The sequence below is a fragment of the Pseudonaja textilis genome, chromosome 13, assembly GCF_049901715.1.
Source record: "Pseudonaja textilis isolate UNSWEBS1 chromosome 13, rPseTex1.2, whole genome shotgun sequence".
In the NCBI taxonomy this organism is placed as follows: Eukaryota; Metazoa; Chordata; class Lepidosauria; order Squamata; family Elapidae; genus Pseudonaja; species Pseudonaja textilis.
In genome coordinates this window covers 13,738,242-13,766,238 of record NC_142002.1, presented here as the reverse complement: position 1 = coordinate 13,766,238, position 27,997 = coordinate 13,738,242, and the positions used below count along the sequence as shown (strand labels likewise).

General features: G+C 39.6%; 1 protein-coding gene across 2 annotated transcripts in view; it reads right to left on the bottom strand.

The window, feature by feature from the left end:
* Positions 1–27,997, bottom strand: part of FBN1 (fibrillin 1) — a 179,886-nt gene that overhangs the window by 7,709 nt on the left and 144,180 nt on the right. The window contains exons 45-63 of one of the 2 annotated variants that reach the window (XM_026709584.2): positions 26,500–26,622; positions 24,434–24,559; positions 23,235–23,351; positions 22,076–22,204; positions 21,291–21,410; positions 20,658–20,783; positions 15,843–15,992; positions 14,910–14,975; positions 13,668–13,784; positions 13,396–13,515; positions 12,126–12,248; positions 10,467–10,598; positions 9,471–9,596; positions 7,404–7,610; positions 6,345–6,470; positions 4,838–4,960; positions 2,901–3,017; positions 2,333–2,461; positions 1,336–1,455 (exon numbers count right to left, since the gene is read on the bottom strand). In XM_026709584.2, the coding sequence (XP_026565369.1) occupies positions 1,336–1,455; positions 2,333–2,461; positions 2,901–3,017; positions 4,838–4,960; positions 6,345–6,470; positions 7,404–7,610; positions 9,471–9,596; positions 10,467–10,598; positions 12,126–12,248; positions 13,396–13,515; positions 13,668–13,784; positions 14,910–14,975; positions 15,843–15,992; positions 20,658–20,783; positions 21,291–21,410; positions 22,076–22,204; positions 23,235–23,351; positions 24,434–24,559; positions 26,500–26,622 (2,397 nt within the window). Of the gene's footprint in view, positions 1–1,335; positions 1,456–2,332; positions 2,462–2,900; positions 3,018–4,837; positions 4,961–6,344; positions 6,471–7,403; positions 7,611–7,718; positions 7,790–9,470; positions 9,597–10,466; positions 10,599–12,125; positions 12,249–13,395; positions 13,516–13,667; positions 13,785–14,909; positions 14,976–15,842; positions 15,993–20,657; positions 20,784–21,290; positions 21,411–22,075; positions 22,205–23,234; positions 23,352–24,433; positions 24,560–26,499; positions 26,623–27,997 lie in introns of those variants that run through there. The other variant, XM_087941425.1, reaches the window with a different exon arrangement.

Below are 27,997 nucleotides of genomic sequence, written 5' to 3'. Positions count from 1 at the left end.
ACGGCTGCAGAGATTCACTTTAACAACCGTGACACAAAATGGGGCAAAAATTCACTCAGCCAATGTTTCCCTTAGCAACAAAAATTTTGGGACTCAATGATGGTCGTAAGTCGAGGATTACCTGCAACGACGCAACTCAGCAAAACCTGGAAAGGGCTACTGGAACGTTTACTTTTTAAGCTGTAGATGTCTTTTTAAGCCAGCAGTGGCTAACCTTTCTGGCATCCCGTGCCGAAAATTGCGCACACGCGCCAGCTCTCAAAACACAGTGCACCCCGCCCCCCTGCGAATGCACACGAAACACTTCCCCCTTACCTGTACTGCGGATGTGCGTGCCTCCCAGCTGATTTTCAGCCCGTTTGACGCCTTTTTCGGAAGTGACAAAACAGGCCCGTTTTTCAGCCTCCAAAGACTGCAGAGGCTTCCCTGGAGCCACAAGGAAGGCAAAAACGGTCTCAAACGGGCTGAAAATCAGCTGGGGGCCACGCACATGCGCAGTGCAGATAAGTTTGGCTGGGGCTCACATGCCTGCACAAACGGCTAGGCGTGCCCTAGGTTCACCATCACTGTTCTAAGCCAATCTTTCATTTTAAAAAAAGGGATGCTTGAGTAACTTTCCAATTCTTTTTTTTTTTTTTCTGCACCGAAAAACCCACGTTCCCAACAGGCAACCATGTATAAGTGAGAGCAAGCTTTCGTAACCCTAACTAAAGCCAGAAACCTCCTCTTAGAGCCGAGCCACAATAACAATATTTTTTTTTTTAAAAAAAAAGGAAAACCAAGCTGAACAATGGTCAATTGTCACATTTTGAGCCACCAACATGTTATCTCCGGGAAAGACCGGCTGTTCAAATTAACCAATTACATTAGGTGCAGTGCTGGAAATAACCCCGAAAATTAAATTTCCTAATTAAAATTGGATTTTAGAATATTCATGCTGCATCTCAGGAATAATGTTTAAGTTGTTTTGCATGCCTCTGAAAAGCACCTCGGGAGAATTACTCATGAATTAAAGAAAGCAATTTAAATTAGCTTATTTGCAAATGGTAGAAACGCCAACCTACATTAGATTCTGGACCAGAAACAGAAATGCTGGCGGGCAACTTTAAAGTAGTCCAACATGTCACTACTAGGGGGAAACCAATGTTTTTCTGAGATTTTATTAACGACTTTGCTCGTTATACTTCCAGCTAGGCAAAAGGGCAATCTCGTGTGTTTCTCAAAACCATACAGGAAATGACTTTGAATCAACTAAACAACAATCGACTCAGCCAACATTTATTGGCTAACTTGAGAAAGGGACTTGCGTGCTCAGACATTAAAAATGAGACTTGCCAACACATTGGTTCCACTGATAATGTTGGAGATACCCTTGTGGGCAGCTACACCTGTATCCTCCAATTATATTCTGGCAACCATGCTGGCATCGGTGATTTCCATCACACTCGTCCACATCTGCAACGAAAAAATAAAAAGCATAGATGGAAATATTTTGGATTACTTTGCTGGGGGAAAAAAAACAATGGTCCCGTCATCCAATGTAACGCCCACCTAGATATAATTACCAGTTGACTTTAAATGCATTAATTAAGCCACGGTGCATTGAAATGCATTAATGAGCCATGGTGGCGCAGTGGTTAGAATGCAGTACTGCAAGCTACTTCTGCTGACTGCCGGCTGCCTGCAATTTGGCATTTCAAATCTCACCAGGCTCAAGGTGTACTTAGCCTTCCATCCTTCCGAGGTTGGTAAAATGAGGACCCAGATTGTTGAGGGGCAAAATGCTGACTCTGTAAACCACTTAGAGAGGGCTATAAAGCACCGTGAAGCGGTATATAAGTCTTAAGTGCTATTGCTATTCTGGTTTTGCATCTTGTGTGAATTTAATCTATTGGGTTTAATGCATCCTGCAAACTGGATTAAGGGTTAATTTAACAATTAGAAAGCATGCTGGTCATGAAGTGTCAGAGACAGTGTAGCATGGAGGTTAAAGTGTTGCATTGGGATTGGAGATCCAGGTTTAGGTTTCAAGAGACATGGTGGCCCAGTGGTTAGAATGCAGTGCTGCAGGCTACTTCTGCTACCTGCCGGCTGCCTGCAATTTGGCAGTTAGAATCCACCAGGCTCAAGGTTGACTCAGCCTTCCATCCTTCCGCGGTGGGTAAAATGAGGACCCAGATTGTCGGGGGCAAGAGGCTGGCTCTGTAAACCGCTTAGAGAGGGCTGTAAAGTACTGTGAGGCGGTATATAAGTCTAAGTGCTGTTGCTATTAATTAACACGCAGGACAAGGTAAAAGAGCAGAAGGTCATGTAAAGTTCTCCATTGATCTACCTTCGCAGGCAGCACCAGTTTGGTCCAGGGAAAAGCCCCGCTGACATTCACATTTGAAACTTCCAGGTGTATTTTGACAAACTCCCTTGGATCCGCAAAGGTTGATGTCAGTGGCACATTCATTGTTATCTAAAAGAAATACATATATGGATATTAGACGATCTCTCCTTTTCTGTGTGCATGTCTGTTCATTTTGAGGAAGGCTACAGGAGAGTTTCTACAATGAAAGAGAGAGAAGGAGGGACAGGTTGGTCTAGCAGTTAAAGCACCAAGCTAGAAAGTAGGAGTCCATAAATTCCAGTCCCACCTTAGACATAAAACCTGACTGGGGGATTTTGAGCCAATCACCAGGAGACAGAGAGTTCCAGTCTTGCCTTAGACATAAAATCCAGCTGGGGGATTTTGAGCCAATCACCAGGAAACGGTGAGTTCTAGTCCCATTTTAGGCATGAAAACCAACTGGGTGACTATGGGCCAGTCCTTTTCTCTCAGCCAAACTCATTGCACAGGGTGGTTGTTATGGGGAACATAGGAGGATGAAGGTGTGTTGATATTTCTTGTCACTCACCAATACATGCTGAATGGTGTTGAGTAAAGCCAGAAGGACATTTACAAGTAAAGCCCCCAATAGTGTTGACACAAAGAAACTGGCAGTTGTGTTGCTTGGTTGCACATTCATCAAGATCTGAAAGGACAGCAAATTCATTTGTTCAGGTTTTGCTTCTCATACAGACCACATGATGATATACTGCAACTACCTATACAATGGCAGCATGCATCATATCAAATAAAATTACAGAATAACACAGAATACAGAATAATACAGAAGAATTATAATAATACAGACGCAATGGACAATTTGGAATAGGATTCACACCTTGCATGGCGTCTGCCGGGACTTAATGTACCTAACTTTCATTGGTTAGATGGCCTAGTTGACCAGTGATGTTGGCAGGGGAATTCTGGGAGTTGAAGTCCACAAGTCTTAAAGTGGTCAAGTTTGGTCAAGTTTGGAGACCTAAACCTAACCCTAAGTGCCCCCCAATGGGATTTTCCCATGTATTTTACCAGGAAACGTAGATAGGGCGGGTTTGAAAAGTCAGCACCCTCCTAAGCATAGCGATGTGCTAGGAATCTGTTGGAGGTGTTCATTCTTCTGTCCTAATTCCTGGAGACCTAACCCTAGATAGAGCTGGCCTAAACTACCATTCTGGGCTTTCTGTGGATTTGATGAGATGGATACACGTGATCACACACAAAGAATATCAGAACAGACTAATAGAGTTGGAACAGTGTAGAGTTGTAATTGCAGGAATGTTCTTATCTTAGTTGGCAAACCTCAGATAAGGAATGTTTACAAGTAAATACAACTCAGGCAAACAAAGTCACTAATCTAAAGGAGGATTAGAGAGAGGAAGTAAACATGTGCTAGACTTTAACTAGAGATAATTAATTGTATTAACTACTATGTTAAACAGTAGCAAAAGTTAAGCAATAACCAAAGTTAATCAATGCTGGAGGATTACTAAAAATGTGTATAAATGCAAGACTAGACTCCAATAAAGTTCATCATGATTCAGTTGATCATGATCAAACACCTCGACTGCCACGTCATTACAACAGAAAAGTTCTTGGAGGTCTTCTAGTCCATCCTGAAGCAGGAGATCCTATACCATTTCAGACAAATAGATGTCCACTCTCTTCTTTTTAAAACCTCTCATGTTGGAATACGCACAACTTCTGAAGGCAAGCTGCTCCACTAAGTCACTGTTCTCATTGTTAAGAAATGTCTCCCAAGTTCTAGGTGGAATCTCTCTTTGATAAGCTTCCATCGCATAATATTTTTCCCAACATAATATGTTTCCCCAATCTTATTTTTTTGCAACTTATAGCCTGTTTCCCCGAAAATACGACCTACCCTGAAAGTAAGTTCTAGCTTGATTTTTACACGTGTGCCCAATATAAACCCTACCCCCCAAATAAACCCTAATTAAGATCCCACCCACTCCTGAGTACACGTGTAAAAATTAAGCTAGGGTGGGGATGGGTGTGTGGAGCTGCCCTACTAACTTTTGGACAGTTATAGCCAGGCCTTGCACACCCCGGCACCTGACTTGTTGGCCCATTTCTTTGGCAGCTGGCAAGGCTGGCCAGCCTTTCCTGAAGGCCTCTGGAGCTGATAACAAAGTTCTGGATTGATCCAGAGCTCTGTTATTGGCTGCAGAGGCCTCCAGGAAAGCCTTGCCAGCTGCAGAAGAAAAAGAAGTTCCGGAAGGCCTCTGACAGCGAAAAGGAGGCCGGGGCTGACGCGCGCAAGTGAGGTTAGTCAGTGGATGACATCCCCCGAAAATAAGACCTGGTGCTTTTTTGGTGGCAAAAAAAGATATAAGACAGGGTCTTTTGGGGGGAAACACGATACTACTTGCCTACTTTTCAACCTGGGCCTGAAGGAAAACTAGTGGATGATTATAAATATAAATATCAGTCTCTCTTTTTTTTTTTTACCTTTGCAGCTTCTGCCATCTTCCTGCAAGATGTATCCTTTCGGACACGAGCATTGATAGCTCCCCTCTGTATTTTTGCAAATAAAATTGCAAGGCTTTGGAGACAGGTTGCACTCATTCAGATCTGAAGTCAAAGAAGAAACCAACATTGTTCACTGAGATGAATTTAAAAAGGGGAGGAATAATTAATTACAATGATAATCCTCAACCTACGACCACAATTTGGGACTAGGATTTTCACTGCTAAGCATGGTGGTTGTGAAACGAGTTGCCTCCAATTTTACAGTCTTTTTTGGGGAGGGGGGCAGGGTTGTTAAATATATCACACAGTTGTTAAGTAGACCGCTGCAGTTGTTAAGTTAGGAACATGGTCGTTAAGTGAATCTGGTTTCCCCATGGACTTTGCTGGTCAGAACGTCGCAAAAAGGGGGATCACATGACCCCCAGGAACATTGCAACCATCTTTCCTTTCCTTCCTTTTCCTTTCCTTCCTTCCTTCCTTCCTATGCCCATCCATCCATTCATTCATCCATCCATCTCTTGTCTCCTTCTTCCCTTCCTCGCACCCTCCTTTACTCATGCTCTATTCCTTCCTTCCTTCTTCCTTCCTTCCTTCCTTCCTTCCTTCTTCTTCCTTCTGCCCATCATCCATCCATCATTCATCCATCACCTTTCTCCTTCTTCCTTCCCATCCCTCCTTTTCACTTTCTTCCTTCCTTCCTTCCTTCCTTCTTCCTTCCTTCCTTCCTTCCTTCCTTCCTATGAAATGGGATCACATAACTATGGGACATGGCAACCGACATAAATATGAGTCAGTTGCCAAGCATCCAAATGTAAATCATGTGATGATGGGGATGCTGCAATGGTCATAAGTGTGAAAAAATGGTCCTAAGTCGCTTTTTTCAGTGCCAAATGGTCACTAAACAAATTTTTGTAGATCAAAGACTACCAGTATTTGTCAGAAGCCAGATGGAAAGGTCTCAAATTCTTTTTTTTTAAATATTATTTATTGTTTTATCATAAAAATAAAATACAAAACAGAAAAACAAACCAACAAAATGAAAGGAAGCAAAAACATCCATCCAACCCTAAGAACAAAGACCTCAAATTCGAATGGTCACTACGTCAAAGATGGTAAGTCAAGGGCTACTATTGGTCTTTTCATTATTATTTTTATTTAAAGAAATCCACTAGGGTTGACCAAAGAAAGCAGCAAATTTCTAACCAGGTGATTGATTCCTTAAAATGGATTTCTTTTTCAAAAAATAAAATAAAATAGAGGTTTAAAAATTCCTATAATGAAGACTTCAAAATAAGTGCCCAGATTCAGGCATTTGAGATGGGTGCCTACATTAAATAAATAAACGAATGAATTCATATGACACCAAAGGTCATTACAGAGAATTTCCCCAATGACTGAATGAAGAATTCTCGCTTGCTTTGCGTAAAGAATGCCCAATTCCTGCATTCCAATGGAAGTGAAACTGAGCTGATAACCAACAACGTACCTATACAAAGTGTGCCCATTACATCGGTGGTGTAGCCTTCCTTGCAGGTGCAATGGTACGTTCCTCTCTCGTTGACACACTCTCCATTCCGACAAACGTCATGAATCACCTTGCACTCATCAATATCTGCGATTCAAGAAACAGGATTGTAAAGAAAGCGAAACTGAAAGAATAATTTAAAAAGAAAACCCAAATCACTGCCTCTAGGAGCCATGTTCTTTGGATACTTTCTTAGAGGAAAAGAAAAAAAAACACTACTGACCAATGAAAAGAAATCATCTTCCATTTTGGAATCTTATTCAAAATGCTGAATAATTTAGAAAGGGCGGTTACAATTACCGAAAGGCTAGGTTCATTTTCTGTCTTAATTATCGTGTTTCCCCGAAAATAAGACCTAATGCGTGTTTTGAAGTAAAAATTAATATAAGACCCTGGTATAATTTTCAGGGTACACAGGTACTAAATTTCCAAAATCGGCCCAACCATCTCTACTGGATTCTGGGTGAGCATCCTTCCCTAGCTAATGTTGGAAGTCAAACTTCAAGTGGCACTGAAGAGAAACAGAGAGGTAAACAGTGACAGGGATGAAAGTGTGGATCTCAAAGTGCTTGTTAGACTTTGCAGACCCCTTCTCAACTGGATCCCTCAAACTAAAAACACAAGACCTACTGCCCTACAATTTGGAACATAGCCACGTCCCTTGCTAACTATCCCAATAATAAAGACTTGTATTTTATTATTAAACATTGATGAGTTCCTGACATCCTCCCAACTGGTTTGATTTACTGCCTTGTTGCTTCATTTCTGGAACTCCATATCTTGCTCTGCTGTATTTATTACCTTATTTTGTCTTGCTGGATTTATAGTTCAAAGTTTTCACTTTACAATGTTTGGATTGGAATTTCTGCAGCCAAAGGCTGTTGCAGGTTCCTGGGAGAGTTTTTCTCCAGACCGGAAGGCAACTGGTTCATTGGAGGCAAAGTTGAAGCTAATAAAGGGACCTCTACTTATAATCTGGCTGTGTTGCCTTTGTGTCACGCCCTGGGTCATCACACTCACCTTCTCCGGTAGTGGTCAGTCCACGGCCGTATGGACAAAGCTTCTTAAATGCAATGGTGCCATGGAACGGGCAGATCTCGCAATTGGGACCCCATCCTCGCCCACCATCACAGCAGCACTCGGATTTGGTCACCGGATTCCTGTTGCTCGATCCGATCTGGCACATGCTGTGTAAGATTTCGGTGAAGCAGTAGCCTTCTCTGATGTCTGCAAAAAGCAAAAGGAGGTCGGTTGGGAAATGCCGGAAGGAAGATGCCTAGCGAACAGAGGGAAGGACAGGGTTTTGGAAGCAGGAATATAAAAGGAAGAGCATACTTAGCCGTGTTTAGGAATTGGAGCAGGAGAAATAAGGAAGTCAGGCAGCAGTAAGAAAGAAGGCATGACATCTAAAGAAAGAAAAGAGAAGAAAGGACACCGAGTGAGGAAAAAATATGGGGAACTCTGCCCTGGTGATCGAATCTTGAGAAAGAAAAGATGGAGGTGCGATCGAGAGTTTAGAATATCCCAAAGGATTGTTACGTAGCAGCAGAACAATTCAGAGCCGATTCATATACAAAGAGGGGGGAGGAGAAGCATTGATTGGGTAGCTCAGCTTCAAATGAACCTTCCCCCTAAATCCAGTTTACAGCTCCATTTCTATTTATTGACTTATGAAACTTATTAATTTATCAAATTTATTTGTTGCCCAGCTTGTATCTAACGGTATTTCTAGCTGGAGATCTTATGTGCATTGTGTAGGAAGGGAGATTGCTGTGTGTGTGCAGTAGAGATGTGTGCATGAAAAGACTCTGATGAATCCATGAACCATCAGACCTGTGGAGATGCCGTTTCCACACTGTACCGCACCAACAAATTTCAAACCCAAGGCGGTCCATTTGTAGAAGCGGTCCTTGACGTATGACCACAATGTGGCCCAAAATTCGTGTTGCTCAGCAAGACAGCTGTTGTTGAGTCTTGCCCCATTCTATGACCTTTTTGCCCCAGTTGTTAAGTGAATCACTGCAATTGTGAAGTTAGTAATACAGTTTTAAGTGACTCTGGCTTCCCCATTGATTTGGCTTGTCAAGAGGACGCAAAAAGGGGATCACATGGTCCTGGGACTCTGCAACTGTCGTAAATACATGCCAGTTGCCAAGCACCTGAATTTTGATCACCTGACCACGAGGATGTTGCACCAGTTCTAAGTGTGAAAAAACATTATGTCAGGACTCCGACATGCACCCCCATTCAAATCATAAGTCTCTAGCTGCATCTAAAAATAATCAATGATTATTATTTTCAGGGCTGCTGTAACTTTGAACGGACACTAAACGAATGATTATGTCAAGGATTGCCTATATTTTCTATTTTCTAAGAACTGTATTGAATAATAGTGAGTACGTTTGTTGGAACTTCACCATTAATTTGGTGTCACTACATGTTTCCAGGGGTGGGCTTCAAAAAAGTTTTAGCAAAGGCTTCTGTGCCTGGTTGCTGGGTGGGCATAGTCATGGTGGGCGTGGCCTAGTCGGCCTCCTGCACCATGGCGGAGGGAGGCGTTTTTGCCCTCCCCAGACTCCGGAGGATTTCCTCGAGCCTCCAGGAGGGCTCCGGAGTCTCTCTGGAAGCTGGAAACAGGCCCATTTCTGTCCTTCCCGGACTTCTGAGAGGCCTGTTTTTTGCCCTCCCTGCGCGCCCTGCACTTACCTGCATCCAAAACGGGCCATAGGGGGACTCCTGGGAGGGGCGGAGCGGGGTGGGTGGGACGAGCCAGGAGTGGGATTTGGAAGTTCTCCGAACTGCACAGAATGTTAGGTAGGGGCTCTCCCAAAACCCTGCGAACCCCAGCAGCCCTACCCTGCACGTTTCATGATGCTTCCATCACCGAAACAGCTCTACTGCGTTGCCCTCCTGTGTTTTTCCTTCATATCCAGTAAAATCCTACTGTGATGTAAGACCATGGATTTTAATTTAAGCTTCACTTGTGTGCTAATGGTTATCAGAGTTTGCAAATCGGGGAATATTGCAAACGAGGAATTAACCACTTTTATTCCCTTATCCTAAGTTTGTATCTTTCTAAAGGCTTACCTAGACATTCATTCTGGGCTTCGTTGACAAGGAAACCATCTTCACATTCACATCGGTAGCTTCCGTGCGTATTTATACACCGTCCGTTTTCACACAACCCAGGTTTCACTTGGCACTCATTTTCATCTGTTTCAACGATATATCCAAATGCAGTGTTAGCTTACTGCATTCAACATTTAGCAGAAGAAGAAGAAAAAAAACCCCAATCCCATTCACTCCAAAATAATAAATACTTATATCCTTTAAAAAGACAATACAAATATGTAATTGTTACAAATGGAAAACAAATGTAAGTGAGATCCAATCCTATAGTCTTATTTATATGAATAGCTATGAAAGATGGGAGTTTTTAAAACTCTTACATCATTAAACAAATTCTCATTGGCAATAAAGAGCCCTGGTAGCGCAGTGGTTGAAATGTAGTATTGCAGGCTAACTCTGCCCACTGTCAGCCGTTCAATCCTGACCAGTTCAAGACTGACTCAGCCTTTCATCCTTCTGAAGTCAGTCAAATGAGGAACCAGATTGTTGGGGGCAAGATGCTGACTTTTTAAACTGCTTAGAGAGGGCTGTAAAGCACTATGAAGCGGTATATAAGTCTAAATGCTATTGCTATGTGATTCATGAATCAGGAGCCCTGGTGGCACAGTGGTTGGAATGCAGAACTGCAGGCTAACTCTGCCCACAGCCAGGGGTTCGATCCTGACGCAGGCATGGCACAAAGGCAACCCAGCCAGATTATAAGTAGGTTACCTTCTGGTCTAGAGAAAAACTCTCCCATGAACCTGCAACAGCCTTTGGCTACAGATATTCCAGGTTGATTCAGCCTTCCATCCATCTGAGGTCGGTAAAATGAGGACCCAGATTGTTGGAGGAAATATACTTGTATTTGTAAACACACACACACACACCCCCGAGAACGCTGTAAAGCAGTATGAAGCACTATATAAGTCTAAGTGCTATAAATGTGAAAACTGAAATAACAAGGCCACTCACCTATGCAACCTTCACCATCTGGTCTACGCTGAAATCCTGGACCACATATGCACATATATGTACCAATCAGGTTTTTACATGTCATTTGCTTTGAGTCACAGTCATGAATTCCTTCTTCACATTCGTTCTGATCTGGAAGTATTACATAATTGGATATTGATGAAAAGAAATGGAAGTTCTCCATAGTTTGAGAAGCACAAACCTCAAAATATTAATGTCTCTATGTAAAACCAGGAAGCTCGTTTCTACATTCCTTTGGAAGGAACCATGTAAAGATAATTTTCCATCACCCAAATTAAGGAGGGGAACGCAAGTGAAATTCAGAAAGACCTGCTGAAGTTTTAATCCCTGAAATTTCAATATTCCCTGATAGACGATGAATGAAAACTATTTTTTTTTTAAAGTTAGGAAATGGAAGGGTAAGATAGATTGCCTCCTTTTTATTTACAGATGTTCCTCATCACCACATACTTCATGATTAATGAGGTAGGTTTTGCATTCGTTTTCTTCTTCCTCTGTTAAGTAAGAAGCTATTTTTTATGGTTCCACAAAATTGGAACCATTAGTCCCTTAAGGACATTTTTTCAATTTCACAAGGAAAGACCCAGCTTTATAAAAGATGAGGCTTTAATTGATACTCTTCTGATGCATTTAGTCTTAGTTTACAATTGAGAGCTACTTTGGTTTAGTGGTTAAGGCACTGGATTAGAAACTGGGAGTTCTAGTCCTGCCTTGGCAACAAAGCCAACTGGATGGCCTTGGGCCAGTCACTCTATCTTTGCCTGGAGGCAATGGCAAACTACTTCTGGAAAACCTTGTCCAGAAAACAGCAGGAACATGCAGACTCTAAGGAATCAAAATGTTTGAGTGATAGCCAACATATGATATCTAGGAATCAAAAAAACATAATTAGGATCAGGGGTGGGATTCAATTTTTTTAACAATCAGTTCTGTGGGCGTGGCTTAGCTGGTGGGCATGGCTTGGTGATCATGTGACTGGCTGGGCGTGGCCAACTCAACATCACTCACATCAAGGCACACATCTCCTCGCCTGGCCTCTCATGACTGTGGGGATGCTGCAACAGTCGTAAGTGTGAAAAATGGTCATAAGTCACTTTCTTCAGTGCCATTGTAACTTTAAATGGTCACTCCACACAAGCAAAGTACCAGCAAAGGAGGGGGAAAAAACTCCAGGGAAGTTCCAGAGACAGGAAGTCTAGTCCTGCCAAGAATGGAATAAGGGTTAATGGAGAGGCAGTTTCTATAAGCAACACCAGAATGTTTCCTTCCTGCCTTCCTTACAGGATTAGGCCAGTAATTTCTTTTAACAACCGGTTCTCTGAACTGCTTAGGATATTAACTGGTTCTAGCAAATAGGTGCAAACTGGTAGAATCCCACTCCTGATTAAGATGTGCAATTAGATTGTTAATTAGAGCCCAAGATGTGGTTATTATTTGTCTATATTGATTGGCTTGACTTCTTCTTTAGAACTTTTAGGATGTTATTGTATTGTGTTTAAATGTTGTCAGTTTCTCCTACCACTTCTGAAAAACCTTGCCTAGAAAACTGTGGGGACCTCTCCAGGCACCCTCTGAGAATCGAACATGATTGGATGGAAGAAGAAAAAAATTCTACATTTTATACAGTAAGGATTTTACCTTTGCACATTCGCTTGTCTTCTCTGAGCACATAGCCTGCGGGACATTTGCATTCATATGAGCCATAGGTGTTCACACATCGGAAGGCGCAGAGGAGAGGATTCTGAGCGCATTCATTCACATCTGCATAAAGAAACACACCAGTCATTTGGGGAACAAATGAATCCAATCAGGAAAATAGCATGCACCAAGAAATAGATGTACAGAGTATAGAAATGGGTTCTTTCTAGAAGAAATCATTTTTCTCTGTGCTGAAAGCATGGAATATAAGAGTAGAATAGAATAACAGAGTTGGAAGGGACCTTGGAGGTCTTCTAGTCCAACCCCTGCCTAAGCAGGAAACTCTACACCACTTCAGACAAATGGTTATCCAACAGTTTTTTAAAAAAACATCCAGTGTTGGAGCATTCACAACTACTGGAGGCAAGTTGTTCCACTGATTAATTGTTCTCATTGTCAAGAAATTTCTCCTTAGTTCTAAGTTGCTTCTCTCCTTGATTAGTTTCCACCCATTGCTTCTTGTCCTGCCCTCAGGTGCTTTGGAGAATAGCTCTTCTTTGTGGCAGTCCCTGAGATATTGAAACACTGCTATCATGTCTCCCCTAGTCCTTCTTTTCATTCGACTAGACATACCCAGTTCCTGCAATGTTCATAATATGCTTTAGCCTCCAGTCATCTTTGTTGCTCTTCTCTGCACTCTTTCTAGAGTCTCAACATCTTCTTTACATCGTGGCAACCAAAACTGAATGCAGTATTTCAAGTGTGGTCTTACCAAGGCATTATGAAGTGGTATTGATTCTATGTGATCTTGATTCTATCCCTCTGTTTATGCAGCCTAGAACTGTGTTGGCTATTTTAGCAGCTGCTGCATACTGCTGGCTCATATTTAAATGGTTGTCCACTAGGATTCGGAGTGGATAAATATTAGACTTGAGCACCAAATATGAATTCTTTTATTTAACCTTTCCCGCTGTTGGGAGGTGATGTAAAAGGTCTCGAGTACTGAGAAATTCTATCTGCCTCTCATGCACAGATTGGATTTTTTTAAAAAAAACTATAAGCTCCTATCGGGAAGACAATTGGACTATTGGGAAGCATAAAATAGAGCAGTGATTCTCAACCTTGGCAAGTTGAAAATGGGTGGACTTCAACTCTCAGGGGAATTCTGGGAGTTGAAGCCCACACATCTTCAAACTGCCTAGGGTAAGAAACACTGAAATAGAAGACTGAAGTGGATGTGTGCCTAGTTTCCTAAAAAGGTCGCACTTACCTTCACATGTCACCATGGGTCCTGGCTCAAAACCTTCTTCACAAGTGCATTCAAAACTTCCAATGATGTTCTTACATGTTCCATTTCCACACGGAGTTCCAACGACACATTCATCAATGTCTACAATCAATAAAAGCAATTGGAAACACAGTGGGCGTTACTTCAGAAAATTGCAGGTGTGTATTGGAAGAAACCCCAGGAAACTGTAGGGAGACGGGCTTGACTTAGCCCTAGAAAGCTTAGGACTTCCAATGATAGGCATCTCTGCTCACCAATACATTCAGACCCTTGCAGCAGGTAGCCAAAAGGACATTCGCAACGGAAGGAGCCATCGGTGTTGATGCACTGCCCGTTCTTACAGTTGTCTGGATCTTGACACTCATCCGCGTCTTAGTCCCCATATTAAGCAGGCAGGAAGACAAAAGGGAAAAAACAAACACTCTTGTTTCAAACGGTCCCGAGATGAGTCACAGTAAAATAGCAGCACAACATAGGTTGTACCACTCTGTTGTGTCCTGAAAAATATCCGCATACATTTATATTATGCATAAGTTTATAATTTTTATGCAGGAAGTCTGCAGGGATCTTCTAGGATTTTCTGCTACAATAGAAAATAAGCAGAAAATAGCAGAAATAGGAATCTTCTTGATATAATACATATCGAGACAAACACCCAAACATCTCCCCTTGAAGAGAATGGGTCGAAACAGCAGCATTAGATCTAAAAGACTAGATCTAAAAACTTCATGCTTTTTCAATGCTGAGAGTGTGTTTATTTCACCCAGCATGGGAGATACTCCAATTAATCACCAGGAAGGCATCAAAATCATTAAGAACATGAAAATGAGATAATAAAGAAAATCCTGGTCTGTGTAGAGATGGACAGACTGACATTAGAAATTAAAGATAAGAATGAGATAGAATACTACGAAGTTTGGAATAAAATGTACCAATGGTTGGAACTGAGGAAAAAGAGTCGGAACAGAAAACTTTGAGGTTTTACAGGATTGAAGGTGGAAGGTATATAGATAAAGACAATGAAGTATAGTTGACAAAATGATTGTATAAAAAGAATATAAATGGAGTTTATGTCGTAAATATAAACATAAATGAATGAATTCATTAATGTATGATAAGTAGGAAATTATCTGTTTTATGTAGTTTTATGTTTCAGTATGTATGCATGGCAAAGACAAATGCCAGGAAAGTTGCACTGTGTCCAAATTTTAATAATTACTTAATAAAAATTTTCCCCCAAAAATTCACCAAGAACATCAGAGTGATTTTTAGATGTGATAAAATGAGTATCTTTAAGAACAGAGGTCCTCAAACTTGGCAACTTTAAGACTTGTGGACTTCAACTCCTAGAACTCTCCACCCAGCATAGCTGGCTGAAGATTTCTAGGAACTGAAGTCCACCAGTCTTAAAGTTGCCAAGGTTGGAGACCTCTGTTTAAGAAACTAGCAAGGAGGAACATTAGAGTACAATAACATTGCAAGCGAAGTTGACTTACCAATGCGCTCGCCTCCTGGACCAACCAGAATGCCAACTCCGAATGGACAAATTTGCTTATAAGCTTCTGTAAATCAAATACAAATATGAAATGCAGAAAACCAACCACGTTCTTTTGTTTTAGAAAGTACATATAAACCAGACTCCAATTTGTTTGTTTTTTAAATATTCTGTTCAATCACCACATTTTTATACAGGTTCTGTAATTAATACAGGACCTTTACTGCCTACTGTACCAGTTAGAAATATAAGTATCCATTTTATCAATCTGAAAAAAATTCAGGCTATGCAAGCTTTGAGACATGCCCCTGTTGGAGACTGACTCTGAGGGAGAGGAGGAACAGTCGACAAGGAGTGGAAGTGTGGCTCCGGAGGTTGTGGAGGAGGCTGGGGAAGAGCAGAGGCCGGCTGAGCAGCCAGAGGAGGACCCAGGCCCATCCCCTCTCCATCCTAGGGAAGACAAGGGAGGAAAGGATAAGGGAGAGATGTGGTCTACTCAGGAGGAGAGGCCCTTGATCCTCTTCATGGGCTGCAGCTATGACAACTGAATAAGAGAACGGACATGCGTACAGACGAATGCTGGAAACAAAGCATGGAAATATTTCTAGTTTATGGTTCCTCTCTGAGTTTGGCGTCCTTTCCAGTGTGTGTTATCTGTGGACGTCCTCCAGCCCTTATCTTGCCTGGTTTGTGTTGTTTTTTTCCTCCTTCTTGTAACTGTTTGTGTGCGAGTTTTTTGTCTTCCGTCAAAAATATTCAGAGCTTGGAAGCAAAGTGAAGGAATAAAAGGGGCTTCACCTATTTTCGGTGACTGTGTTTGTTTTTTATCCCACCCTGGGCCATCACACTTTGTCTTTTTCAGAAAATAATTCATTTCTCCTTTCATTTAGTACCATGCACTGCTGTAACCATACAAGAGGTTGTGTGTATATACCATCTTTTTCCTCTGGACAAAGTTCACAGGGATCGCCCCATCCTTGCCCGTGCATGTTGCAACAGCATTCTTGCTTAGAATGGTTCCGGGACTTGGGGACCAAACATTTTCCATCTTCAAATTTAGTGAAGCAGTAGCTCACCCTCAGATCTAAATAATTAAGAACATGACATCCGTTAAGCATTTGACTAGAAAGAGATTTTTCACTGAAAATATGAAGAATGTCTTGCAGATCACAATGGAACCTTGAAACTCAGCTGCTTTGAAAGTCATCCAATTTGGTACTCAACCAAATCTGGATGTGAACATTTTGTCCCAGTACTCATTGTTTGTTTGGTACCGAATGCTCAAGCTAGAACTTGTCGGTATTGGCTACCTTGTGACTCACTACATTATTTTCGTGGGGAAAATTTGGTACTCATTGTTTTGGTACTCACTGCACCTCATGGAACTAATTAATGATGAATATTGAGGTACCAGTGTACTGATGGGTGAAATATACTATATTGAAGTTCTCCATACATGGAAGAGCCTCTCCTTAGCTTCCTTCTCATGGTTTGTTTTAGAACTGACCACTCTGCTGAGCCCTGGAAGTTATTTTGTGAATTGACAAATTCCATTCATAGCATCCTAAATACCTATAACACCTTCCCGAAATTCCAAAAAGGCATATACTATGCTCTTACAACCATTCCTGAGCACATCTACTTACATTCAAATCATATGTTGCCTATGTTGATATATGATTATCAGTTGCTATTGACTGTACTAAGTAGTTATTTATTTAAATTTATTTTAAATTTACATTTCTATGCTATATTGTGGGGGAGAAATGGAATGGTGGGCAAGCACCATCTCTTCACCATCTCTTCTCTTACTTCAAGATGAATGAAACTATTGGTCCCATTTATCTTGAAATAAGAAAGATATAAATGGTTCCATTTGTCTTGATATCCTAGTATTAACTCTGTAGGTTGATGGAGAAAACAGAAATTTTCTGATTGTGAATTTTCTGACCTTCAACATCTTATGGAAGGCATTTTTAATGCTCTGAGGTTCTCAACTCCATTCTTAAATTGAAAACTGCAACTTTGGTATTTTAAAGGGTTTACTACATTCTATTAATCATCAACCCAGATCAAGTCTTAGTAAAGGATGGAATTAACCCCAGGATTCCTTATCTACCACATTTAAGTCTACATCTCCAACAAACTCCAAAGAATAACCACATATCTGCATTTTCAGTAAATGCCCTCACTTAAGACTCTGGGGAGAGATAATTCAATTTAACAATCATAAAATATTTGCCTCACTATTCTGGTTTTAATAAATGAATCAACTATATTATTCTGTCTAATTGTCACATTCCAATGCTATAACCACTAATCCCCAACAGCTGGAACAGCACAGAGTTTCCAATTAAATTCTGGTTCTAATTTTGCTACAGTTAACATGCTTTATAGAAGCTTCCAAGCTTAAAGTTCTCACTTATTATGTTACACAATATATAGATCATTGGTTTCCTGAAGCCCTATAATTTGGGGTGGGTGGGTTCCTGACTGATTTCACCCTCTACGCCCCTCCCCGCAATCCCTTAAAAAATTCCTGGACAACTAACTGACTAACCAATAGCTGAGAAATGGTTTTGAAGAACCAGAGAGAAGAAGGGACAGTCTCTCTTCTGTATTCTTCCAGATTCCCAATGTGCCATTAAAGATGGTTGATGTCATCCTTTTGACGCAGGTCAGATCAAGATAAAAGCCCTACAGAGACTCCAAGAATGCTCTTTATTTATTAAGGGAGAAAAACAGAACCTAGAAGGCCTGTCCAAGTTTCTCTTTGTCCCAACTAAACAAAATCACAGGCAGGCACATTCTCACTCTTCCTTCTTTCTCTACCGCACTGTGAATTTTTTTGTCTTCAAGTCATCCTTTAACAGCTTGCACATTCCTTCCCCAAAGCCAGCTCTACATTCCTTCATTTATTTATTTATTTGACCTAGACTTTGGGGTGGATCACAGCATAAGGCATTTTATGGTCATCAAGCACATTGAAGCTTATGAATATTGCCCAAATATTGGGCAAGAACGATACAAGCTGGAAAAAGCCAATGGTGAGGCAGCTTCAGTGCCATATATATATAAGCAAGACAGTTTTGTCCCCATTTTACGACCTTTTTGCCACAGTGGTTAAGTGAATAACACAGTTGTTCAGTGAATCTGGTTTCCCCATTGACTCTGCTTGTCAGAAAGTCACAAAAGGACATGACCTCAGGATACTGGAACCATCATAAATATGTGCCAGTTGCCAAGCGCCCGAATTTTGATCACATGACTATGGGGATGCTGCAATGATCATAAGTGTGAAAAATGCTCAGAAATCACTTTTTTTCAGTGCAGATGTTAACTTCCAACAGCCCCTAAATGAACAGTAGTAAGTTGAAGACTACATGTAATTGCATATTGATTACAGGAAGCAAATATGGCCACTTAAAAAAGAAGAAGAAAGGGGAAGATAATGAGATGAAGTAAAGGAACTAAGTCTAATTATTTTCTCTTTGCTGATAAAAGAGACCATGCCTTGCCCCATATAAATGAGTATATTTGTGGTCTGAAGTAACTACTTCAGATTGCTGTGTTTTTAAATGAGTGACGGACTTTTCAACTTTAAACTATCAAAAGGATTCAAGATACAGAAGCATGGTATTTGTTCACTGGGTTTATAAGATCCTTGTTGCCTTGATGATGTTTTACCTAGAATGCAAATAAGTTGTTCCTCTGACATCAGTTCCCCAATCCTATTTCTTCTTACTCTAATAAAATGCATTTGATTTATGATTAGATCAAATCAGATTAAATATTGGAATGGCTATCCCATTCTTTTTCTTTTTAGAGTGCAGTTGTCCAAACTGTTTGGGAGTATTATAATTCTGTGTCGCCACAAAAGGTTCTTCCATGTCAAATAATTTAAGCACTAGAATAGAGCAAAAACCGCAAATATTTAAGTACAGTTGGCAGCATCTGTGGTTGGCAAGAAAGCAGCCTGAGTGTAAGCCAATTGCTCATCTGGTTCCCTGAACAGAGAATCACATGGAGTTATACCTAAAAATGTGTTACCTTAGTCAAAAAGTACGAAAGAAAATATCCAGCAACAATTCACTTATCTCAGCAATCTACTGTAATTAATATTTGATAAATAGATACTTTCTCAGATGAGGCTACCACACTTAAATGAAGTTTGATACTACCTAATTGCTTTTTAAAATAGGAATAGTGATTTCTGTGGTCAAAGAAAAAGGCTCATATTTTTCTATTTTGTACCACTTGAATGCAACAGAACTGAATAAGCTTTAAAATAGGCAATTTTGTCCATACTTCATTCTCCATCTCTTAAAGATTGAGTTTATGAACAAACTAAAGGCTTGTTAGCTTTATTGTCTTAATGTATCAATAAGTCTCTGTATTCCTGTTTATGAATCTAGAATAAATGATTGTTGCTATTATTTCACAGTGACGGGTTAAAAAAGAAAAGCAGTGAGATTTTAATGTACCATCTTTTAAAAAAGTGTAGGAACAATAGAGAAAAATTGATCACTAGCTAATAAGGAACAGGAAAAAAAATTAAGAATTTTATAGGCTATGTAAAGAATTGCAGAATGAAGAATTACAGCAGGAGGATTTCAAGTGAACTCCTTATCTTCCAATTGCTTTCTGAAAGATGGACTCAATTAACTTTGGAAGATTTGCTGAAAGGCAAAAAAAAATAAAAATTGCCAAGACAACCTTAATCAAAATCCTTAATTATCTAAAAGCTGCTACCGCATTTTTTGGTTGGAAAAAAATATTTCGAAATGGTAAGAAACAATAACAGCAGTAATACAGAATGACTTAGGATTATTGTTTTTTACTGCAAGCATATAAAGCCCCACTCAGATTAATTAATTGCTCTCCAATACTTCTAAGCTTATAGATCTGAAAGTTTTAAACCATAAAATAATGATTGACATCCAGATAAAGGGATTCCTAAATTAAATTCTCATGGAATTCATTTACGGGACTTCCTTCAGAGCTGTTCAATAGGAAAAGATAAAACCACAAGGAGGAGATATATCTAATTTACTCAATTACAAAATTAAACCACAAAACATTCCTTTTCTTTTTCCCTTCTACCCAAGTAAGCAAGGCCAAACCACAAAGTGGTTCTGGATTTCTGATAAACTCCATCTTTAGCATAATTAATTATATTAACTGTGAGAGGAAGTGAGAAGACATTGCCAGAAGGCTAAAGCAGAGTCACCAACCCAAAATCCTGGAAAGAACCATTGTTTCTTCACTACAAAGGCAAAGGAATTCGGTAGAATGACCCACTTAATGATTTCTAGACTGATTTTGTCTACATCTCCAGATGTTACACTCAGTACTCAATATACGGTTAGTACTCTTAGCTGCAAGATGCAGGGTGCAAACCCCTCTGCATTTACATGGAATAAATTCCACTGGATTGAGTGAAACCATCTTTTGACTAACCACGTTTAGCACTTGCCTGAAAAATAAGGTTGCCAAGACAGTTTATGCTGTCTTCTTGAAATTGTCATCATCCTGCTGGGTTTGTGTGTGATTTCAATCCTAGTTAGCCACCTCAAGTAACAATGTGCTGGTTAGGTGACCGTAATAAATTGCCTAGATAAATAAATTAAAACGTGGCAACAACCGATGCCACAAGTGTTTATGAAGATGCATAAGGGAATCTACTGCTGTAATTTACAATTGACACCATAAATTTAGCATCTACATGAAATAAAGAAAAGACTCTTACCCTGACATCTTCGTCCATTAGTGGTCACTATAAAACCTTCAGGGCATAAGCAAGCAAAACTACCTAGAGTATTACTACACGTGCCCAAGACACATAGATCTGCTTCTTCTTTACATTCATCAATATCTGTAAGGAAAGTATACTTAGAATTATAAACAGAATAAGGAACAATTTGCAAAGCCAGCAACCTGCATTCTCCACCATTCCTGTCCTATGAGCCCTGATTTCAAGCTAGGAAGTAATCTGTTCATTTAAGGGGTGGCCACTTCTTCACAGTTCAGTCTCACATTTCTGATACTCTGGACAATGGGGAAATCATGGAGATTCTCCGTCATCTACGGAGGTCATAGCTGTCTCAAAGATGCTTTTTTCAAAAGGCAACTGGACTGTTTTTTGAATTGCTAAAAAAGAAATGTGCATGCTGGATCTAAACTATGAACACTTCAACCCTGTATGAAGAGATACCAGGAAAAGATCAACACGCTAATTCTTAAGGAACCTCATTTGGCCAGTTGGTGGGGATTTTGTTGTCCAAAAAGGACCAATGTTGCTTGCTATAAGATTAGAACAAGGGGTGATTTTTTTTTTAGCTCTGCTTTTTTTCTCTATGACTTTTGTGTCCCCGTTGCGTACCAATACACTTGTCCTCTTCTAAGGCATATCCAGGAGGACAGATGCACCTATAAGTGCCATCCAGATTCTGACATGTACCAGGAGCACATTTACCAGGATCTAATGCACACTCATTGATATCTGTAAGAAAATAAACATAAAACAAAAATGAGTTCTTATTTTCATATGATTGAGCGCTACTCATTTGGTTGACACTGATTTTAAAACAAAAACAAGGAGAAAAACTTTTTTTTAAAAAAAACATAGGCTAGAAAAGATTTAACAATATAGTCTTGTAATGCAACTAACAAAAAGTTAGATGTAGTTTGGGGTCTTGAATGGAACATCACTTTTTCTGATACACTGTTGTCTATATCCCTAAAATTCCAATTTGTTGCGTCACAAGTATGAATTTATCTACAAGCTAGATGAAATTAAACTTATGCAAGTCTTTAAAAAAAGAGGCGCTTCTGACTAATTTATAGGCCAATGAAAAAGCAACTGTACACAATATACCATACTGTGTATTTTCTTCCTGTAAATATTTTTCCTGGAAGAGAAAAATGTTTATGTCTGTCTTAAATTCCAACTGTGTTATTAAAACGTTACAAATAAAGATTCTAATCTGTGAGATGATTGTAAAGTTCAAAAAGGATTTTCTTTTGTAAAGAGAATTCTCCGATATACTGAGAAAGCACCAAACAGAGTTATACTTTCTGTAGAACATCTTCTTCACCAGGACATATAAAAATATCAGCCATTTAAATAGAAATGCAACAAACACTTTGATTAATTTCTTGACGTACCCATACAGAGCCTTCTGTCAGGTGACATCTCATAGCCCTCGTTGCAAAGGCATTCAAAAGACCCAACAGTGTTAATACATTGGCCATTTCTGCACAAATGTCCATTTCCGGTGGCACATTCATCAACATCTAAAAGGAGAAGAAAGAAAGAAAGAAAGAAAGAAAGAAAGAAAGAAAGAAAGAAAGAAAGAAAGAAAGAAAGAAAGAAAGAAAGAAAGAAAGAAAGAAAGAAAGAAAGAAAGAAAGAGGCAAGGAAAGGACAGATAGTTAAAAAGAGGGGAATTGAAGCAAATAAGAATTACAAACCACAACTGCCTTTACCAAAAGATGAGTTTTCCACCAATGGCATCCCAATGCATCCAAGCAGACTGATTCAGCCCTGCTTACACCTTCTATCTCCAATTCTCCAAACACGGTCTACAATTCTTGAGAAACTTTTTATTCCAAATAAAAATGGCTGAATTCAATCTAAGGCATGATCTGATCACCTCTCAGAAACCTTAACTGATATACCCATATTCAAAGAACACCAAAAGGTAACCTTTCCTACTTCTGTTATAACAGCAGGGTTTCTCAACGTTGGCAGCTTGAAGGTGGATGGACTTCAACTCCCAGAATCCAGAAGTTCAACCATTTTCAAGCTTCCAAGGTTAAGAAATACCACTCTAGAGGATAATAGAGTTGGTCTTTTGTATTACTGTTACAAAGTCCGGCAATTTCTTATCATAAATTTAAGTTAAGGAACTAGGATATGTCTCCAATTTCCTTGATATTGGGTGCAACCATTTTTTTTTTGAGTTAGGACTCCATTCAAAGGAAACTTCCTACTTAGCTTCCTGCAGTGTGTGTGTGTGTGTGTGTGTGTGTGTGTGTGTGTGTGTGTGTGTGTGTGTTGGAAATCCACAAGGATAGAGAATGGCCCTAACAAACAATATAAAGATTTGGGTAGGTAGATGTCAGCAGGAGTTGTACTTACTTCTTCTAAAAATTCATTATTACTTATTATTACTTACTCAGGTAATTACTATGTATATACGATGGGCTCCCAATTGCTTGCCAAAATAAATTGGCCTACACTAAACCTTCACCTCCACCCAGCATATGATTGTTAAACGATTAACTAATAAATTTATGCTGCACAACTGGAAAGTTTCCTTACCTATACAGTCATTATTGTGGGACAGGATGAATCCATTATGGCAACGGCAGTTGAAGGAGCCAATTGTATTTCTACAGGTGCCATTTCCACAGGGATCTCTTTCACATTCATTAATATCTGTGAACGGAGTAAGAAATTCAGAATGTTTTCATGTACATATTGTTGACAACTCAAAAAGAAATACGAATCAGTTCACTAGCATGAGTCAAGGTAAAATTAAGTTGGACATATTGGTGAAATCAGACCCAATCTTGAATCTTAGAAATATGGTTTTTCAAAACAAACAAATAAAAGGTCTTATGCTATTTATGTACAGAAAGATGCATGCATCCATATTGTAACGAGAGACAGAGAAACTGAATTAATCAGAATCCAAAACAGAAGTGAGCCAGATCAAGGTTTGTAGCTTTCATTGTGAGCTATCTCACAATGAAAGCTACAAATCTAAACAAATGATGAAAACTGTGGTGAAGGGATCTGAACAAGTCTAAAATGCATGAAAACATTGGCCTGTAAGAAACATGAAAACTATTAATAATTCTTCTACAGGCATGTTTTTGACTTTAGTTCTTTCTTCTGTCTAAGATGTTTCTGCAAGTTTTAAGGGGAAGATCAAATTTACTTGTTTATGAATTTATCTGTGACAGCTCTGGGTAACGTACAAAATATAACAATTTACAATCAAGTTAAAACAAAGAATTGCATAATCAGAGAAGTCTGGAAAAGCCAACAACTATTCAACAAACCACAACACTACACAAGTTCATCATCCACTCTGACCCAAGGAATGGATAGATCCAGTTTATAAAGCAGGGGTGGGCAACTATGTCAATGTTACAACTTGTGGACTTCAACTCCCAGAATTCCTGAGCCAGCCATGTTCTGGGATTTGAAGTCTTCAAATCAAAATGTTGCCATAGATGCCCAATTCTAATCTAAAGGCTCATATAAGTCAGATCATGTAGGGCTGTCAAACTCCTGGCCCGTGGACCAGATGTGTCACACACTGGCCACACCCATGCCCAGTTTAGCCAAAGAGGGAAAAAGTCCTGATATGTCATGTGACGCCACTGTGACGACATGAGTTTGACACCCCTGATGTAGGAGCTACATCTATCTACATCACATTGATAAAATGACCCACAATGAACATTGCCTTTCTGTTACTCACAAGGCTAAAAATATAAATACATACATACCCAAACACATTGTTTCATCTTCATTGGTTTTGAATCCCGTGTGGCAACGACACGTATAACCTCCTTCACGGTCTATGCAATCGCCATGGCTACAAATATTGGGTATCTCTAGACACTCATTGCGATCTGTAATCATAGAAAGCTTAAAAATTTCAGAACATTTCAGGAAGAGAACGGTAGGGGAAAAACAGTTGAAAAAGAGTTCAATCTTTCAAACTATGAAAATTTTGCTAACTTATTTCTTGAGCACAAAGCACAAAATTAGCTTTATATTTTGGAGAAAACTATGACAAGTTGAAGTAGAAAAATTTGGCACCTTATTAGTTCCTCTTTAAAGCATTGTAAGGAAAAATTAATGCAATCCTAACAGTGCAATGGATTAAAAAATGTATGTATTCCTAACAGGTTCAACTTATTGTATCTGTCCATACAAATGTGACTTAAAATGACACACTTATCAAGCTGCTAATATTGCATTTTATTTTCCCTTCCTGAGCAAAATTCAGGGAAATAAAGTCTCTGCCAACACATATTAAGGTACATTGTTGATTGTATCAGCTTTTGACCTGTAGCTTCCTGTTTCTATTGCAGGGAAGGAGCTTGCAGAATTTTAATGTTTAACAAGATGCTAAATCACCACATTTTCCTAAACAATTCAAATCTTTCAATCTCAAAGTGAAAATCCACTTCTGCTTCTATGGGAAAAGGTACTCTTCTCTCAAATACAGCTCAGAAAATGCCAACGAATATACCACCTCCACTAATACTACTATATCTACCAGGCAGGCATCTGGCCCACAACATGCCTGACATCACTATTGTGCAAAAGAAAAGAAAAAAAGTCTGGTTCATTCATATTGCAATACCAGGGGATGCACAAATTGAGGAGAAACAGCTACAGAAAAATAACACAATGTCGTGATTTGCAAATTGAAGCTGAGCTATTGCGGAGGAAGAAATCAATGGTTAGACCAATAGTAATGGGAGACCTTGGAGCAATACCCAAAGGGCTACCTAGATACATGGAAATTTTGAACTTATTGGACCTGAACATCCCGACTTTGCAAAAAAAAAACACCCCATCCTACTTGAACCTGCCTATACGCTCATATGCTACCTTAACAACTCTTAGATCTTGATTAGGACTTGAACTGTTCAGTTTTTACCAGTCCCAGACTGTGAACTGAATTGAAGATTAAATCAACAACAACAATAATAATAATAGTAGTCAATGATCAATGATAGTCAATGATATTTGTGATACATTTTTAAATGTTCAGTTGACTGAGTTTCATGTTTAATGTATAAAAGTTTATAATAATAATCATCATCATCATTAAACATGAAACTCAGTCAACTGAACTTTTAAAAATGTATCACAAATATCACTGACTGGTGCTGATAGTTGATACAGGTTGATGCTAGCAACCAAATTATTCCAAATTCCTTATGAGTTGATTCTAATTTGAATTTAATTATGGGGAATTTTCATTATTGTTATGACATTTGGTTGATGCTTAATTGCTGTTAGCTACTCTACAAGCAGAGAGAGAGAGAGAGAAAGAGGGGGACCTATGAAACTGAATTTGCCCTTCAAAACAAATAAGGAAATTAATTTTTTAAATATATAGTAGTAAAACATTTTGAGGTTGGTGGTTTAAATCAGCTGCTCACATTGCTGCAGAGATAAAAAAAAATTATTACAGTATGTTTATATGAACATGTTTAAAACAGGGTACTCTACACTTAGCAAAAAAAAAAAAAACCCCAAAACCTGGCATCTGTTGTGTTGAAAGAAAGACTGTGCATTCTCTTTGGCTAGTTGTGACTGAATTTTTTGGTCTAAGAAAATATAAACATTGCAAAGTTTATTTGGCTTCTTTGTGAGTGGAAAAAAACAACGTATAGACTCAAGATCAAAATAATGTGGCACTCCATTTTTAAAAAGAGAATTTTAATGCAACTGTTGTGCCTGTGTATATTTTTGAAAGAAGTATCCCTATTCCTCCAATCAGTTAGCATGCTTACATATTTTACAATATCGCACAAATGGCATTAGTACTTACCAACACATAGGCCAACAGGTGTAAATCGATAACCAGGTTTACAATCACAGCGGTAGCTTCCTGGTGTATTCACGCAATCTGCATTTTGTTGACAAACTGGTCCATTCTGGCATTCATCAATATCTATTGGAAATGTGTTTTTTTATAAAAAAAAAAGATCTTAGAACTGATAATTGGTATTAGAGATGAAGGCTGTGTGTTATTTCTGATTCATTTCAGAAAAGGAGCTTCAAATCTGCAAAAGTATTAAAGCAGACATACTGTGCACCTGCTAAAGGAGGGTTTTTGTTGCAACTATACAGTCCTGGGAAGAGGTGAATTTTAATGAACTGGAGATAGATGCTATGAACTGAATCTAAAATGTAGCCCAGCAATATTAGCAAGGATGAAATGGCATTCTCTGACTCTGGGAATGAATATGATATTTTGCACAATATCTGTGCCTTCCTTCCCCATAATATGACAAGTGGACAGCAGCATTCCTCTTCGATCAACAAATACTTTGAAAAGGAATTCAAAAGAATCAAAGAGGCCTTGTCTTAATCTATTGGTAGTCCTCAACGTATGACCATTTGTTTAATAACAGTTTGGAATTACCACCATGTTGAAAAAAGCAACTTCTCAAAAGTATAGCAATAGCAATGGAACGTAGACTTATATACCGCTTCACAGTGCTTCACAAGCCCTCTCTAAATGGTTCACAGAGTCAGCCTCTTGCCCCCAACAATCTGGGTCCTCATTTTACCGACTTCGGAAGGATGGAAGGCTGAGTCAACCTTGAGCCAATCAGGATCGAACTGCTGATAGTCGGCAGAATTAGCCTGCAGTTCTAAGCACTGCACCACCAGGGCTCTTGCAGATTATGATAATCACTGCCTCCCCACAGCCCTGTGATTGTAAATTGTGTGCTTGGCACCTGGCCCGTATTTCTGACAGTTGCAATACCCTGCACTCACATGATCATGACTTGTGATCTTTCTAGCCACTTACTGAGAGGCAAAGTCAACAGGGGAAGCTGGATTTACTTAATGACTGATTGATTCATTTAATAACCAGAGTTAAAAAGGATTGTAAAGTTGGCTCCAGTGAAGACTTGCTTAACCGCATAAGAGTGGCGCAGTGGTTAGAATGCAGTATTGTAGGCTACTTCGGCTGACTGCTGGTTGCCAGCAGTTCGGCAGTTCGATTCCCACCGGCTCAAGGTGGACTCATCCTTCCATCCTTATGAGATGGGTAAAACGAGGACCCAGATTGTTGGGGGCAACAGGCTGACTCTGCAAATCGCTTAGAGAGGGCTGAAAAGCACTGTGAAGCGGTATATAAGTCTACGTGTTATTGCTATCTTCCTCCCTCCCTCCCTCCCTCCCAGTGGTTAGAATGCAATATTGCAGGCTCACTCTGCCCACTGCCATGAGTTCGATTCCAAACAGCTCAAGGGTGACTCAGCCTTCCATCCTTTCTGAGGTCAATAAAATGAGGACAATAGGCTGACTCTGTA